This window comes from Cyprinodon tularosa, unplaced genomic scaffold, assembly GCF_016077235.1.
Source record: "Cyprinodon tularosa strain WSP-4 unplaced genomic scaffold, ASM1607723v1 ctg141, whole genome shotgun sequence".
NCBI lineage: Eukaryota > Metazoa > Chordata > Actinopteri > Cyprinodontiformes > Cyprinodontidae > Cyprinodon > Cyprinodon tularosa.
Window position 1 is genome coordinate 307553 of NW_024038232.1, and position 16878 is coordinate 324430.

The 16878-nt window shown below is 34.2% G+C and overlaps 1 protein-coding gene and 1 long non-coding RNA gene across 5 annotated transcripts; both read left to right on the forward strand.

Annotated features, from left to right (window-relative positions):
* Nucleotides 1-1549: 1549 nt before the first annotated feature.
* On the forward strand, nt 1550-4269 carry LOC119778989. 3 transcript variants are annotated; one of them, XR_005280161.1, is made up of 3 exons: nt 1715-2009; nt 4009-4140; nt 4254-4269. It is a non-coding gene; the product is annotated as an uncharacterized LOC119778989 (long non-coding RNA). The 3 variants fall into 3 exon arrangements; XR_005280162.1 differs by lacking the exon at nt 1715-2009 and adding an exon at nt 3872-3886; XR_005280163.1 differs by lacking the exon at nt 4254-4269 and having other exon boundaries at nt 1550-2009; nt 4020-4143.
* Nucleotides 4270-4313: 44 nt separating this feature from the next.
* On the forward strand, nt 4314-16844 carry LOC119778987 (tubby-related protein 1-like). 2 transcript variants are annotated; one of them, XM_038278454.1, is made up of 11 exons: nt 4314-4364; nt 4464-4592; nt 9711-9836; nt 10609-10743; nt 10819-10901; nt 11006-11170; nt 12939-13051; nt 13421-13529; nt 13644-13742; nt 15169-15340; nt 15932-16844. In XM_038278454.1, exons 3-11 carry the CDS (start codon nt 9791-9793, stop codon nt 16063-16065), a joined length of 1056 nt encoding a protein of 351 aa, XP_038134382.1. In that variant the 5' UTR covers nt 4314-4364; nt 4464-4592; nt 9711-9790; the 3' UTR covers nt 16066-16844. The 2 variants fall into 2 exon arrangements, with proteins under 2 accessions (XP_038134382.1, XP_038134383.1); XM_038278455.1 differs by having other exon boundaries at nt 10612-10743.
* The last annotated feature ends 34 nt before the right edge of the window (nt 16845-16878 follow it).

The window sequence follows — 16878 nt, forward strand, 5'->3', positions numbered from 1 at the left end:
GTTTTACATCTTCAATCAAGCACTAAAGCACAACTCATAAATGAAAAGGAAAGGAACGTTTCTGTGTCTTTAAGATCACAATGGCTTTACTGTCGCTCCCTGGAGGTCACTGCCCTTCCTTAGGCTCCCTGCCAACTGCCATGTTACTGTCAACCATTTGCTGAAATGCCAGCAAACCCATTAGTCTGGAGCCTTTACACAGTCAGCAAACTGAATAGCGTGAGCAGAACAGCAATGCAGAGGCACAAAGAGTCTGGTCTTATAGAACTACAAACCACTCTTCTTTTTTATTGTGTTGTGTTGTTGGTCATTGCAGCTGTGATATAGCTTGTGTTTGCTATTAAACTATCAGCCAATCTGTTTAAAGTGTGAAAATATCAGCTTTCTCTACAAAAAGATATACCTTAGCTAATATATACATCAGTGTGTACTGTTAAGATCATGTCTGTCATGTATGAAGATTATTTAAATGGAATAAGCATTTCTCTGTGTGACTCTCTGTGCATCTTTGTGTGCAGCGGCATCTGGTGTCTGAAATGAGATAATTACTATTTTTTAAACTGAAAATCATTTGCTGTAATAATAATAACAATAGATTTTTAAAATGTTAAAATATTTAAATGAATGAAATGAGAGGAAACTAATTCTGCTGCTACAGCAAATGTTAGGGTGTCTCTGTTTAACTTTTTAAGAAGGGGCTTTAATAAACTGAACATTTCTAACTTCTACGATGGTGGGTAAGATATAAGAGGAAGGGAGAATTTGTATCATTGAAAATTAAAGTTGGAGGATATGCATCTTTCTACAGAGCTTTTTCTGTCATTTATTATTGATGACAGAAAAAAAGGTCCACTTGTACATTTTGACCTCCCTTTGAATCAGTAATGCTTCTCCAATTTAACTTTGTGACGAGAGAATTAGGTCATTACCAGCTTATAGTCTGTCAATACTACAGCGAATGAAAACTTGGTTCATGTATTTTTCTTCAAATGTTTGATTTACTCATAACATTATTGTTTTTTTAGATATTTCTATTACTTCTGAGACCTTGTGCTTTTCTGAATGAGTATGAATGTCTCACCCCTCCCTCTATCCACCGGTCCCAGCTAAGTGTGTCGCTAAGCCAATAAGATGCAAGAGAAGCTAAACAGAATGTGTTGCTGTCAGGCAGACCTACTAAAGCAAACTGCACACACTCAACCTGACCTTTTCATCTAATAATGGCAAAGTCTATCATCGCTCTAACCTACTGATAGACCTACGTAATTTTGTAATTTCATTTTTATTGAATAGTCTTAAAATTCAAAACTCTACATAATAAATTGTTATCATACAGTAAAAACACATAGTGTAGACCATTTCTAAGGCAATGACCTCCTTACCACAGAATGATGTCACCTATTCAGGCTCTTGTAATCCTTCTCTGTGATACATCCTAACCATCCACAGAGTTTAAGTCACTCAGTCCCTCCAGAGCAAGAAAACCTCTAAAATGTTTTACTTCTAATTATGATGATAATTTAAAAGTGTTCTACTCTTATGATAAAATCTGTGAAGTTTTTAAGTTGAATTTTACAAGTTTTCTCAGTTGGTTGTACATTTTTGCCACTCATATCAAGGCAACATTTCAAGAGTCTAAATATTCTTCTTGCAAAACAATATAAGCCATTCGTTAGTTCACCTGTTGTTTACCTAAGATTTATGATTTGTGGAGAAGCTGCAGCTTTATCCTGAAAAAAGGTTAAGTTCTACTTCTGAATGTTAACCTTCATGATAAACAACCCTCCTCCCTCCTCCCTAGGCAGCCTTGGTGTCTCCTGTTGATGTGCTTCTCGTAGAGCAGATGGCTTTACACATAAATCCTATTAGCAACTTTCTGCTGATGGAGACACCAGACTGAGTTCAGGGTTTTTCATTCTTTCGTTTTCTATGTAAGACGCCTGCTTTCATACTACTTCTTATCTTTTAAAGTATCTTAATTTGAAGGTCCAGTCATGTCTGCAGAGAAGGTAAGAGATTGTTTATGATTTCTTGGAACTTTTTACAGACATATTTTTAGATCTTTTTTTTTCTTGTTTAAGAATGAAGAGTCACATAATCTAAAAAAAAGATAAAGGGATTGGAATAGCCAGTTAATGTAAAAATAGATTTTATCAGGAATACATATTTTATTCAGGCTTAAAAGTCGTTTTGGACATAGTTTCATAGCATTTTTACAATTTTCTGTGATAACCATTTGATTTAATTATGTCAATATGTGAGTTACACCAGTGGAGAAGCCTATTTTACCAGGGGATATTAGTCATTGCTGTTGACAGAAATAAATCACTCTATTACTGGCCCATTTAAATTGGATTTAATCCTGATTAAAAGCATCATTGTCAAATCATATGTAACTATCAGGGTACAAGCAAAGCAGCAGCTTAATTGTAGCGATGTTAATTTATTCTATAAACACTTTATTGAAAGTAATATATATATGAAATATTTGTAAAGTTTAATAGTAGTAATAACTAAAGATAAGAAAAATTAGTAATATTTAAACAAAGCTTAAATACCATGAACATGTCAATGCTGTGTGTATATATAGGTGAATTTTATACCTCAGTTTTTAATGTCCTGTTCATTAAAAGTAAATGAAAATCTTGATAGTGGCATTAGTTCCACGTATAATTTGAATAGACAGGTGGATTTTGCCGTGCGAGTTTGCAGCTACATGATTGCTACAATTCATTGCAACAGCAGTTCTCTCACACTGAAGCCTGTTTCACATCACCTTAAGTTTGAATTTTCTTCAGACACAAATAGTCTCCATGGATGCAGGATCTGGGTCTAATAGGATTAGCTCTCGTGTTTCCGCTGGCTGCAATCAAACTGACCTCGTTCCTTGTAACACTGCGACATGGTGTTCGAGTCATTAAGGTGAAGCTATTGTGTACATATATTTTTCAAACTGAAGAATTTATTTAAAGAAAAGTATAAATTTAATCTTTATGAGTTTTAGAGAAAAGTAAGACGTACAGATTGTTGCACAAAGAATAAAATGTAAGAAAAGGGAGATATTTGAGGCTTTTGCCCTGACAGGAGCTTGTTTTGCTAAACATGAACATGTAACAAGAGTTTGGTTATAAATAAAAGATGCACCAATCCTCAGAACGACAGCCATATTGTTATAAATGCAAGTTTATTCTACAACAAATACGAAACCTTTGAATAAATACATTCAAAATATGTTCAGATAGCGATTTCCAAATACTATTTCCTCTTAAAAAAATCTGTTACAGCAGGTGTGAATTTTAACTAAAAAAGGACATTGTCTCTTAAATCACGAAATAATAGACTTCTAGTGTTTAAAGTGCTGTAAAAATGTGAAGCAACTGGATGAATCTATGTTAGCGTGTACCTAGTGTTTGTCAGGAACCCAGGAAAAACCTTACATCAAATAGTTATAAAACTCTTTTACTTCTTCTCAGAAACCTGAATAATTTTTAATCAATGAATCAGAGTAAAGGATCATCGTGTTCTATGCAAACTGAGTTTTACCCCAAATCACTTTTTGGCTGTTGATACACTGGTCTTCTAATAAAGTTAAACTGTTTTTGATTATTTTCAGACACATATTTTGTTGTGTTGTTGTTTCTTATCCTGTTCTTTTTTGATTATTAGTATTATTGGATTTTTCTAAGTTAGACCTTGAGTCATAAGACATTTTCTTCTTCTTTTTATCTGCAGAATGTATTGCAAGTGATGTATGTCATATTAGTTTTATTGAAGTTTAATAATCCAAACTTAGAAAATGTTGCCCAAACTATGATAGAAATATAATTTTTCTTTTTTTCCCCTTGTATTCTTTTTCCACTGCTTACAATAACCTACATTTGTTATGGTGAGTTTCTGAATCCATTAAGCAAAAATATATTTTTCAGACAGTTTATATATAGATGTCATTTATCAAATAAAATATATTGCCTTCACATATCCACAAGACTAACTGAGCTTTATCAGCAGAAAATGTAAAGAAACCAAAAAAGAAGAAAGAGCAGACTGAAACAAAACTGAATGGAACTGAGACCAAACCAAAGAAAACCAAGACAAAAAAGAATGAAGATGTCCTGGAAGATGATGCCTCTAACACACAAAGTGAGAAGTCTTTTAGTTTTTTCTTGTACCAAAGTAATTTAAAATGGAAAACATAGTTTCTGTAGATTATCTATCAGTAGTTGTAACATTGTATGTCTTCGACAATAACTTAGGTGGGAAAAAAGTAAAGAAAAAGAAACCAGAAAAAGAAAAGGAAGAGCCGGCGAAGGATAAAGAGAAAGAGACCAAGAAGAAAACCAAAAGTGCTCCAAAAAAGAAGAAAGGTGAGTCATTTATCTCAACACGGTTTAGGCTTGTATCATTACCAAATTCTTTATTTCAGAAATATTAAGCTTAAAAGCTAAATGATTGCTTCATTCCAGTATCAGACAGTGAAGATGATGATGATGATGAGGAGGAGGATACTCCAAAAAAGAAAACCAAGAAAAAAACAACAAAGGAGAGCTCCCCGACTGCTAGTGCTGCTAAGGAGAGAAAATCAAAATCTAAAGGTAAGATCTGCTCTGTGTATTCCAGACACTAAATCACTCCAGCATATTAGAAGCATAAAAACAAACAAAGGGGAGCAATGTATCAGAAAACTTTTCATAGTTTGATCATAATAAATTTTAGTATTTCAAAATTAAAGAAAAGAATACTTAACAGCATTCCTGATTTCCTTGATGTTTTTTTTTCTTTATTCTTTTATTTTATTTCCCAGCTCTTCATTGTCATCAGACTGTCACTAGTACGAGCAACGGTAGCCTATTAAACTACCTCCACCCGCCAGCGAAAATCTTTTTTGCTGGCGAGTGGGTCTAGCCTCGATCAATGCCCCAGGCCCTAAATCTGGCGGGCCAATCACAACGCAGAGATGCGTTTTGAATGTCTGGATGCAAAGCAGGCGGGGTTTTGAGGGCGTGACGACAGAGCTGCACGACGCTGGAGAAAACACAAGAGTAGTATGGACTGCGGCAGCAGCAGCTTTCAATGGAGCGCTCCATTGAAAGTAAAAATTCTCTTTTCTGTTGCTTTTGTTCAATAAAAGTACATTTTAAGATAATTCGAGGCGAGAATATGGTCACTTTTCGTCCATTTACCAATTTAATGCGTAATTGAAAAAACTATTTCCGAAGTTGAGAGCACCGCGGCAACCAGCGGAGCTCCGGAGCTAACGGCAGTCAGGGCTATTGCAGCCGGTCTGCAGCGGCCCTCTCACGGCATAATCATGTGTGAGGGGCCGCCGGCTCTGATGGCGATTTTTGACTCAGCTTTGGAATCAATTTTGGAAGGATTAGACTTGGGGTTTTCGTTGAAACGTGAGCAGGAAGAGGCTCTAAGCTCATTCCTTTTTGAGAAGGACATATTCGCTGTTTTACCGACAAGCTGTTTGTTTACACTCCCCCACCAGCTTTCTGTCGCGCTTACTAGGTCACAGTCAGTTGCGCTCATTGGTCAGAACGTTGGCCAATAGGCACAGACAGCAGTTTGAAAAACAATGGGTTGTTCTCATCAACAATCTTTCAATGTATTCATTGGGGCCAGACTAAATAACACATTTCATCTCCCATTTAGTCTGGTTTATCAGGCTAGAGCAATGAAATTCCCTCTCTGCATTTAACCCATCCCCTTGGTGAGCAGTGGGCTGTCTTTCTGGCGTAAAGGGACTCTGAGTTGCAGTCTGTGGGAGTGGGGCTTGATCTTGGAACCTCTCGATTCCAATCGCAATGCCCTGACCACTAGGCCGCCACCCAGCCTATTTTATGCATAGTTAAAGTAACATTTATTAGGACATAAAGTACAGTCTGACATGGTTTTGGCGTAACTTATAAAACCAATTTAAGTTGATTTCTGTTGGTTAAAATACAGAATTGGCTAAAATGTGCTAAATTAATGCTGATGATAATTTACTTCGTAGTGTGCTTTTTTTAACTGCAAAAACATATGTAGTAAAAACCGGTAAACTTAAAAAAGCAACAACAACAACCACTTAAGGACTGCTTAGTGCTCCAGTTATTAGAAAGGTTTCTTCATAGATAGTTTGGTTTTACATAATTAGTTCCAATGAAACTGACCCTGAATGTGAATAAACAGAATGTTCTATAACAATTGGTAAACATAGGTCAGACTACCTGTTTCTTAAATGGCTGAAACAGACATACACCTAAAGCCTGTAATCTCAAATTAACCATGCATGTCTGGAAAAGGAGAGAAAACCCAGAGTCTTCTAGTTTGGAAAACACTCTCTAAGGCGTTAATGGGTTTAATACGACAGTTATGTGACTGGACTGCAGGTAAGAGGATGAGATTATTTTATTGTGTAATAGTCAGTGAGTGGAACTGCTGTGAGAATAAGGTTGTAGATTAAACCCTTGTAATCAGAGGTGGATATTCTGGTTGAAATATGACACCAAATATTACTTAGGCAGTGGGAAACTGACACACACTCCTCCATATCAACCTATCAGCATAGTTTGATTTTACTGTAAGCCTCCTTACCTGCATTTTTATTTGTACGTATCATAAATGTGAGCCATAGTTATAAATAAGTATCTTTCACATGAATTAATAAATGGCATTTGCAGCAGCTTAAATTTTACATCAAAGCCTTCAAAATGGGTTTCTCACTGTCATAATACTTTTCCTCAATTATTTTTAGAGTGATCACAGATTAAGACATAAACTGTCAAGGCGTGAGGCAATAACAGTCTGCTGTAAACATTAAATACCATTGTGACAGTCGTGTATAATGTTACATGATGGATGCATTAGCACTCCTAGAAGACATTGCAAACAGGAGCATCAGGAAGGAATAAAACAGGGAAGATTTGCCTCCAGGTGTGTGTTTTCAAATTAAAGTTATAAAGCTCTCTGCCTGAAGCGACGTTTAGCAACAATCTTTCATACATAAACGCTGTTAATTCTGCACTGTCAAAAGTGCAACAATTTGGAAATGCTGCCATTAAGTCAATTTCAAGCTGATTTGGCAAAGCGGCACCTACTGCCATCCTGCCAAGGTTTGGTTTTAGCAAAAAACAGAAAAAAAAATGAAACGGCAGAAGGCACCATGGGCATGCTTCCCGGCAGGGGAGGTGAGGGGCAACCGGATCAGTTGTCTCGAGCCCAGAGTAAAGAGGGGGCTAAAAATTAAGTTCAATATAATTGTTATTATTATTTTCTTCCAATTGGACCCCCGAGAGTCAATTTCAACACTAAGCCAGGTTACTGTACACATGGTCCTGCCCTGTACAGTGTAAAAGTTACACTGATCTCAGCATTTCAGAGTTAATTTTACTCCACTAATGTTGATTTTTTTACAACTGTTAAACTAAGTTAACAATTATTAGAATAATTCTTAATTTATTCTATAACTAATATCAAATCCAACTACAATAAAATTAACTCTGAAATTCTGACACTGAGATCAGTGTGACTTTTTCACTGTACAGAACAGGACCATATGTAATCTGGCTCAGTGTTGAAATTGACTATTTAGTAGAGGTGAGTATTGGCATGAGTGTTGCAATTCGATACATGTCGCGGTACTTGGGTCACGACACGATATTATCACGATATTGCAGTATCACTATATATTGCCATATATTCCCCAGCTATCAAAATCAAATGATGAGATTAAACAGCAAGTGCTGTATATTTTCATCAGAAAATATTGATTAGGTATTATTATCCATGTTGTTTGGGGTTTTCTTCCACTGTGACTGCCTCAAATACAGATTTGGTGCTGCACACAACGTTAAAGGGCTCCACAGCACTTTCTGCCAGAGTGGTGGTGCAGAGGTAGCCCATTTTCCCATCAATGTTTTATGTAACCATTTTTTTTTTAAATCGATACTAAGAAGTGAAGGATCGATATTATATTGGGCAGCCGAATATCACGATATATCGCCAAAACGATTATTTCCCACACCCCTACTATTTAGGTATTATATTAACACAGCTAATTTTACTGTGTACAGTGATGGGGAAGTAGGCTACCCACACCCCACATTCCCACAAAATGTTTTGGCCATTGATACAGATTCTTTCAATTTCTTTAAGCTGTTTTCTCTACATCCTAAAGTAACCCTAAACAGTTGAGGATTTGAAGCAAAACTGCCACATTTACATATTTTACCTACTTCAATATATTATTCATTTTATCATAAAATAATTATGCTGAATGTTCATTGTAATTATTTTTATTTTTATATATGCATTTTTAATGTGGTCAGAGGCTTCTTGAATACTTCTTGAATAATAAGATAAATCACTAGCAAAGTAATCTTTTTTTTCTCTATTAAATAATGAAACAATTTTGGTAAAACCCCCTTTCAAAAAGCAGAGCAGAAAATCTAAATATTACTCTGATCAGAAGTTTTGTCTCATTTTATATCCTCTGCTCTAGAGTGACCCCCAGAGGTAGAACATGTCCATTTTCAATGGGAGATGTTTGATAAAAGAAAAGAAAACTTTTAATTTCAAATGAACCTTAACAAACCCAAATGTCTATGTGAGTATTACTAATCTAAGGGTGTTTAATGCTAAATATTCCTCAAGTTTGTAATTTTTTTTAAGCTCACACAGGGAGAACACTGAGTTTTAAGTCTTCATTTGTTAACAGGTCTAAGTGTTGGGGCATGTTCTAACAGATTCTTTGTTGTGGAGCAGGTTTTGGCAGCAAGCGTTAACAGCGCTGTAGCTGTAATTGAGTTTTTGAATGTGCATGCTTTCTGGAACACATTTGAATGAGAAACTTTCATATTCAACATATGAGCTTTGCATTCAGAGAGTCGGTAGCTCATGTCTTTGGCATGCAAACACTTGTGAAATTACTTCCGCCGTGTAACAAAAAATAATTTAATCTCCTTTGTGAACAATTTCGGAATAAAAAGAAAAACATTAGACAAATTCCTCTTGAGACATTTGACATCTATATATGGTCAAATACCGGTTAATCCTAAATTCTTTCTGCATTCCTAAAATGTTGGAGTAGGAAAAAAACAGCTTGAGGAAGCAAAAAAAAGCAGATGTCAAACTGAATGCATGCAAAATCAAAACTTGATGCCCAAAATTACTTTCCACAGCTGTTCTAACCCTCAGAATATTTCAATTTGAGTGGTATTATACACAACCAAGATTTAGTACCAGTTGTATTGCACTGAAACTCAACAACATTGTGCTACTTTTCTGTATTGTACAAAAAAAAAGACAAAAAACATTCTGGGGTTTGGTGGTCACCACAGTGGACAGCTGTTTAATAGCCTTTTGCTATTAAATGCAAAGGTTCCTGTGATGGAAGTACTTATCTACCATTAAGTGTCCTTTGCTGCTTCCTTCCATAAAGGCTTATTTAGTGGTTTGTTGTTTTAGCAATAATTGAGCCTCTTCTCAGCCCAAAGTTGTTAAAAGACACATCTGTTTACCACTGGTGGAATATGCTCTAACTCTTTAAATACATACCTTAAGAAGAATAAAGACACACAAAAAAAGCTTCACTCAGGATTTTATAATTCATGCATAATTGATTGTACATTTTGCTCTTTACAAATGACTATTATCGGTGGTATTGTCAAATTTATCTGTGAATCATCCTTTTTTTCATTTATTTCATTCTGTTTTTTAATTCACAGAGGGCAAAGATTCAGATGGAAAAGATAAAAAGTCAAAGTCAAAGGAAAAGGAAAAGGGAAAGAAGAAAGAGCCAGCATCGATGTTTATGATAAATGGGGAAAAAAGTTCTAAGAGCAAAAAGAAAGGTGATTATTCATCATTCATAATTAGAGATTTTTTGACATATATAGTGTTTTTTTTTTTTAAAGGTTTAGTTAACTGAAGGTAAACCTTAGAAACATTATTTGTCTGATTATCTTTTGAAAATTGAATTAAATCATTTGAGAGATCCAGAAGACAACTGTGTAGCCTTAAAAGTCTGCATAATTTTTGGATATATTTTCTAAAACCCTTAAATTGCCATATTAATCAGCTGAAATAGTTATATTCAAATATAAACAGGGTTTTCGTCTGCCAGCGTGGATTTGTTTTGGTGTGAAATGTGCATATCAACAGCAGAATAAAAACTAGAGCTTTTGTGGTGGCTAGATAAACAGCCACCACATGGGTAAAGACCATAGCTTTAGCGGTATGTCCTTTGGTCAGTTGAAACCAGAACAGAAGTGTTGGGTCATATTAAGCATTAAGGGTGTTTTAAGGGGGGATTGGTGTTTCCCATCCTTGCAAGAAATATATTTAAACCTCTGATTTTATTGAAGTCATGTATTTAGACTGCATGTCTTTATTTAAGACATGCAGTTCTCTGATTGTTTTTTAATCAGAAAACTGCAAGAATTTTTTTGTCTTATTTAATGCCAGATAGAGATGAAACTTTGCATGTTGAGGAGGTAAACATCTGGTTTAATTATGTATTATACAAAGCATTTGTTTATACAGTAACAGTAAAGAGCACTACTACTGCTTATAACACATACACAAATGTATGTAATTCAATTATGACTCAAATTTACCAAACAGCAGCCAAGTCAGAGAGTGATGTCAGTGAAGAAGAGACAAAGTCAACTAAATCAAAGAAGAAATCTACCGCTGGTTCAGCATCAATGTTTCAGACTACAGGGGATAAGGACAAAGAGAAAAAGACAAAGAAAAAAGGCAAGTTACCCTCATATTCCTTCCACTGTTAGTGTTTGTTTGAATAGAACATGATAGATGTTTCTGCTCTTATAGGAAAGGTAGAAGAGAGTGAAGAATCTGACTCAGAGAAAGAAGAAAAGACTAAGAAGAAGAAGGGTAAAGGGAAGAAGAAAAAGGTAGCTTAAAAAAAGTGTACAACAAAACAAAAGATAAGACACCATGTAAAAGATTTATAATAATCAATGCTTTTAAACTCACAAATTCCTGGTCTCATTATCAGGAGAGATCTCCCTCACCTGAGATTGAGTTTGATGACTTGGAGACATTTGTGATGGATCCAGCTCCACAGGGCGTGACTGTTAAATGCAGAGTGACGCGGGACCAGAGAGGCATGGATAAGAGCCTCTACCCTCTGTATTATCTTCATCTGGACAATGAGAAAAAGGTGAGGAAAAAGTCATATATATTTTGGAATATGTGAAAAATGTCAAATAAAAAATTCCTTGATTGGTTGAAATGATTTTTCCATGGATAAATAAACGTGCCTTAAAGCAGGCAAAGGATTATCATTTAGTTTTCATCATTATTTGTGTTTAAGAAACAAGCTTTGAAATGAAAAATGCAAATATTTGAAGATTTTTTTTACAGTTGGGGTAGATGAAAAAAAAATAAAGTAAAAGTCAAATGAAAAGTTTAAAAATTCAGAGATGTTAATTACCATAAGCCACATCGACGGAAGTAGACTGATAGAAAATCACATCCTTGAAAGAACGAATGTCCACAAATATGAGTAAAACTGAAGAAGATAAATACCAGCCCCACTGGCAATGGTTGTTCAACCAAATAACCTTCACTCGCCTACTGCTTCCCCTGTTGAGGTACCTTTTTTATCTGATTTAGTGTCATAAAGGAAAAAAGCAGAGTACATCATGAAAATTCATTGTGATGCCAACAGAGAAATGCAAAACACATTTTATAATGAACATACTCTGTTTTCCAATGTTATGGGGAGACATGAATACCTGGGGATGCTGGAGAAAAAGACCAAGTCCAAATGGAGAGGACAGGTTTTAAACCACCAACTAATGCCTTATTTCAAAAATAAGATTGGTAATGTTGCATTTGAAGATAAAGCTGTCATTCATCTAATATTTAAGTAAAATGTATCTATATTAACCTTTTAAAGGTATATTTTAGGGATATTGTGAACCTTTGCTAAATCAAATAATTACAATGGCCTTAAAGGGACACAGCTCCATATGATGAAAACAAAAATGTAGTTGAACTCATCATTGAACCTTATGGAATGAGAAATTTCTCTACACTTTTTCATAGACTGTTTTCTTCTTGAAAAAGCTCCTGAGGAAACTACATAAATTGCATATAAGCTGCTATTCTCTCATTGGAGGCTATTATTGTCAAGTTATGCCTTTAATTTTTGCAGCTTCCCCACTTGAAAAGGATGGAAATGTTTATTCAGTTCTAAACAGCAGGATTCCACTCAAAGACCAAAAAGATTCCTTCTTTATTTGCAAATATTTTTGGGAAGACAGGTGATCATAATGTTCCCAATTCGGGTAAAAACATTAAAGCAAACAAACAAAAATAAATTATGAAATTACGTAAGGAATATCTCATTGTTAAATAATATTTACACAAGAAAAAAACAACTGACACCCAACTCAACTCAAAATCCCCAAATTATAGTGTATATAAGTTTCTCTACCACCAGGCAAACTTTAAAGTACATCATCAAAAAGGTTTTATCATGATCTCTTCATAAAATTATTTGTTTTTTTAAAGTTCTATAAGACGTTTAAATCACTTACAATTGCATAAGAGAAGGACCCATCATATTTCATAATAAATCAATTAATCTATACATTCTTTTAGCTCATCAGAGGACTTATAATAAATATTTTAAAGAACTTATAAACCAAACAACAAATGAATGAAACAGAAGCAGCATTATCTTGCCTCCGGCTAAACTGTGGCTATCTGCATACATTCTGGGAGCAAGGTGCCGATTCTCCATAGAGTAAATCACCTGTTTTACTGGCTGCTACTCTGCAATCTTAGTATACATATTTAGAGCTTTTGTAATGAAGAGCAGGATTAGAACATAAATGTCAACAATACGAAACATTTTGTAACATGTACTTTCTTTTTTTTTTTTTTTGATCTAATGTTACTTGTTGTTATTATCCTTTTAGACATTCCTATTGGCAGGAAGAAAAAGAAAGAAAAGTGCAACTTCAAATTACCTCATCTCTATTGATGCCACTGACTTGTCAAGAGGTGGTGAGAATTTTGTTGGAAAGCTGAGGTATGTCAGAAAAACATTTCTTTAGAAAATTTATTTCTAGTCTTTATAAATTGTAGTCTTTATAAATATATATGTAACTATGTATATATATATAAACTTATATATTTCTATATAAAATTAGGTGTATATATATATATATATATATATATATATATATATATATATATATATATATATATATATATATATATATATATATATATATATATATATATATATATATATATATATATATATATATATATATATATACATATACATATACATATATATATATATAAACGTATATGTTAATATTTTTAATGTATGTGTTTGTATTTCAAAAATGTATATGTGTACATATTTTTATTTTTCATTTTTTTAACCCAGGTCCAATTTAATGGGGACTAAATTCACAGTATTTGACAATGCTCTAAATCCAGAAAGAGCTCTACCAGATATGTCTAATGCTCGGCAAGAGTTAGCTGGCATCATCTATGTAAGTTCGTCTAGGGTTTACTGCATCATCATCACCCTTCTAGGAATGTTTTCAGATATGATTACTGAATAGAGTAAAATGTAATACCTTGAAACTGCTTGTTTCTGGCCTCAGGAAACAAATGTCTTAGGCATGAAAGGACCAAGGCGGATGACGGTCATCATTCCAGGCATGAGCAAGGACAATGAGAGAGTACCGCTCAGGCCCAGAAACGTAAGCTGTAAAAAAAATGTAGAACAAGTATAAACAGTAACAAGCAATAATTATTTCAACAAAATGACCCCCCCCCCCCCCCCCCACCACCACCACCTTGCAAAAAATAGCTGCAAATATAAAAATTTTTAAATTGCTTTTAGTGTTATGACTTATTTTTTAGTACAGCTCAATTTCTGACATAAGCACAGTATAGTTAACCACTACCTAAATAAAAGCTTTCCAAAACATTACTACTGTATTTAAATGGATCATCACAGAGCGTAAGAGTTAAATATACAGCCTTAATTTCACTGAAATCTTTAGGGCTACATTTATCATTTATTTGAGTTTTAATCTATTCATATATTTTCAGTTATTCAATTAGTTGAAAATATCTTAATGTTATCTAAGATAGCAGAATTTTAACAGAATTTTAGGAATTCCACATTTATAAATAAGAAACAGTTACCATATAGAATAAAAAATTTTATTGAACATTTCAAATGAACTGCAAATGGCAAAAGTGAAATAATTACATACTTACATAGGTATGTTTGTGTGTAAAACAATCAATCTTTAATGGAGATTTTTTTTATATATTTGTTTATAAATCCTTATCATTTCTATCTGTAATTTTTCTGAATTACTGCTGATCACATTCTTTCAGAAATTAGCATCTTATGAAGTATGTGCTGAACACTGATTGTGTTCCTTCATTCTAGGCGACGATTTGATTCCATTAACAAATAAGTTGACAAATATTTTGATAACCAACTATTCACAATTAAGCCAATGAATTGTTTTAAAAAAAAAGAACTATAAAACAATGACTAAAATATGTTAATAGAAATGTGGGTAAAGTTATCTGCAGAATTTATAATAAAAATGGAAAAACTAGCCAATGCTATCAGAGCATCACAATGCAACTGCCTTCTCATCTAAATGTCTTTTATTTTCAAACATGTTATGCATCGTGTGATTGTAAAACTGAAAAGGAGCTGACTCTTGAAAGTAAACTGAAATTAAAGATATTCAAGCAAACTTATTTTTTTATCCATTAGTGCAGTGTTTCAATAAAAGTATCATCCAGCACATTTCGATTATAGCTCACTTGTTCCTCAGTCTTTATATTTAAGGAATATAACCTTTTTTTTTTCACCACAACAGCCAATAAATTGTATTTCTTAACTTTAGATTGAAAGCATTTTTAGCTGCTTTTGATTAAGAAAACCCACACAAATACAGAACCACGAAATTAAAAACTAAATATATAAAAATGCATAAACATTCTTTCTTACACAAGCTGGTTGCCAACAGAAGATCCAGATGTTTAGCAGCTTTATTCATGTTCTTGTTTATTATGGGAAGAGGACAAGGCCAGTGGGTAAAATCTTATTGCTCCTTGTTGATGCTCACTGACTTATGTTTTGCCAATTGACCACAGGAATGTGACAGCTTGTTGGTAAGGTACCAGAATAGAAGGATGGAAAATCTGATTGAGCTTCACAACAAGACGCCCGTGTGGAACGAAGAAACTGCCTCTCATGTGCTGAATTTTAACGGCCGAGTCACACAGGCCTCTGTCAAGAACTTCCAGATAGTTCACAACAAGGACTGTGAGTACTTCTCTTCCATCCATCTTTGTTCCACAAACACAAAGATTGCACAAAGAATCCACATGCACAAACACAAAGAATCCACATGCAATTTGTTTGGAATTGCATGTGGATTTGTGGCATAATGAAATAAAAAGTGGTTTACAGAAAAAACAAATACAAGCACAAGGATGAAACAAAATAGATCAGCTAAGTATATATCAAACCGCTTTTGTTGGCAAACCAACATTTCAAAATATGTTATATTCAATTCTAAAGCCCTGTTTAGCAACATCAGCGTTGATAAAATCATCTAAATACCAAAAATGGAAATTGCTTTAGCTTCTATGCCCATTTATGGCAAGTTTGTATGGAAAGTTTGCATAATATCTAGATGTTTCTGCCAATGTATGTCCTTCAGTCAAATGACCAGGTACTACATCATTTATTTAATATAATCATTTAAATAGAGGGATTTGCATTAACACAGGGTACATCTGTCTGAAGTAAAATAATCCAATGGTTTATACATTTAAGAGGCTGCATGATATCTGTATTTGGTTTTGTTTTTAAACCAGCAATCAACTGCTAACATGTTTTTGTTTTTTCTAGTGGACTACATCGTCATGCAGTTTGGAAGAATAGCCGATGATATTTTCACACTGGACTATAACTACCCGTTGTGTGCCGTGCAGGCCTTTGCTATCGCACTCTCCAGCTTCGATGGCAAAATTGCTTGTGAATAATCTAAAGATCATCAGCTTTATGCTCCCGCTAAAACCCAAAAGCAACATGTTTATGCCGACCTGTGACTCTGGACTCGCCTCAACGGAGCAAAATTGGGGCTGGTAACTAATGGCAGATACCTGCTGCTGCATTGCCACCATTTTACCATGGAGGTTTCCTCCTGGAGGTGTCAGGAGCAAAATGAACCTTCGTGGCATAATCTAAACATAGAAGGCTCGGTGAAGGACAGTATTGTTTTCTGTTTTGGTAATTCAGTGCAAATTTCACAATCAGTTAAGACAACATAATCTCAGGAATGACTTTAATGAGTCTAATGAATTTTAGAACGGACTATAAGCCCTCTTAAACGTAGACATTGTTATATTATTTAAAGATGCTTGACTTTGTGTGTTTTGTTCTTTTCATGTCATGCTGTGTTGTATCTTGTTCATTTGTAGAGTTTATTGTGTCAATGTGACACAGATAAACAAGAAACTACATTTTATAATGTCTGAGGAGGTTTTCTTTGAAACAAATATGGTTGTAATAAGAGGTGTCAGGTGAGATAGCATTGGTAAAGGTGTTATAGATATCTATTCATGTGTGATTATTCTGTCTCCTTCTATGTTCACTGACACAGCCTGGTCTAATTTACTATGTTGTTGTTTTTTGTTTTTTTTTTGACTTTTTTTTCTGCCAGAATTTGTAAAAAATCTTGTATTCTTCTTTCACTTTGCCTTTGTTTTATGTGCTCAATGTAAAGAGGCGTGTGAATTAAACCTCCTTGATAACAGACAAACATGGTCCAACCAGTCAAATTCTATACTGAAAAC

Excerpts from the sequence above, each read along its gene's own strand:
- LOC119778987 (XM_038278454.1), top strand. The coding sequence starts at position 9,791 with ATGTTTATGATAAATGGGGAAAAAAGTTCTAAGAGCAAAAAGAAAG. Across the intron at positions 10,744-10,818 it reads GAAAAAGACAAAGAAAAAAG|GAAAGGTAGAAGAGAGTGAA; the intron begins GCAAGTTACCCT and ends CTGCTCTTATAG. Across the intron at positions 13,530-13,643 it reads AGTTAGCTGGCATCATCTAT|GAAACAAATGTCTTAGGCAT; the intron begins GTAAGTTCGTCT and ends TTCTGGCCTCAG.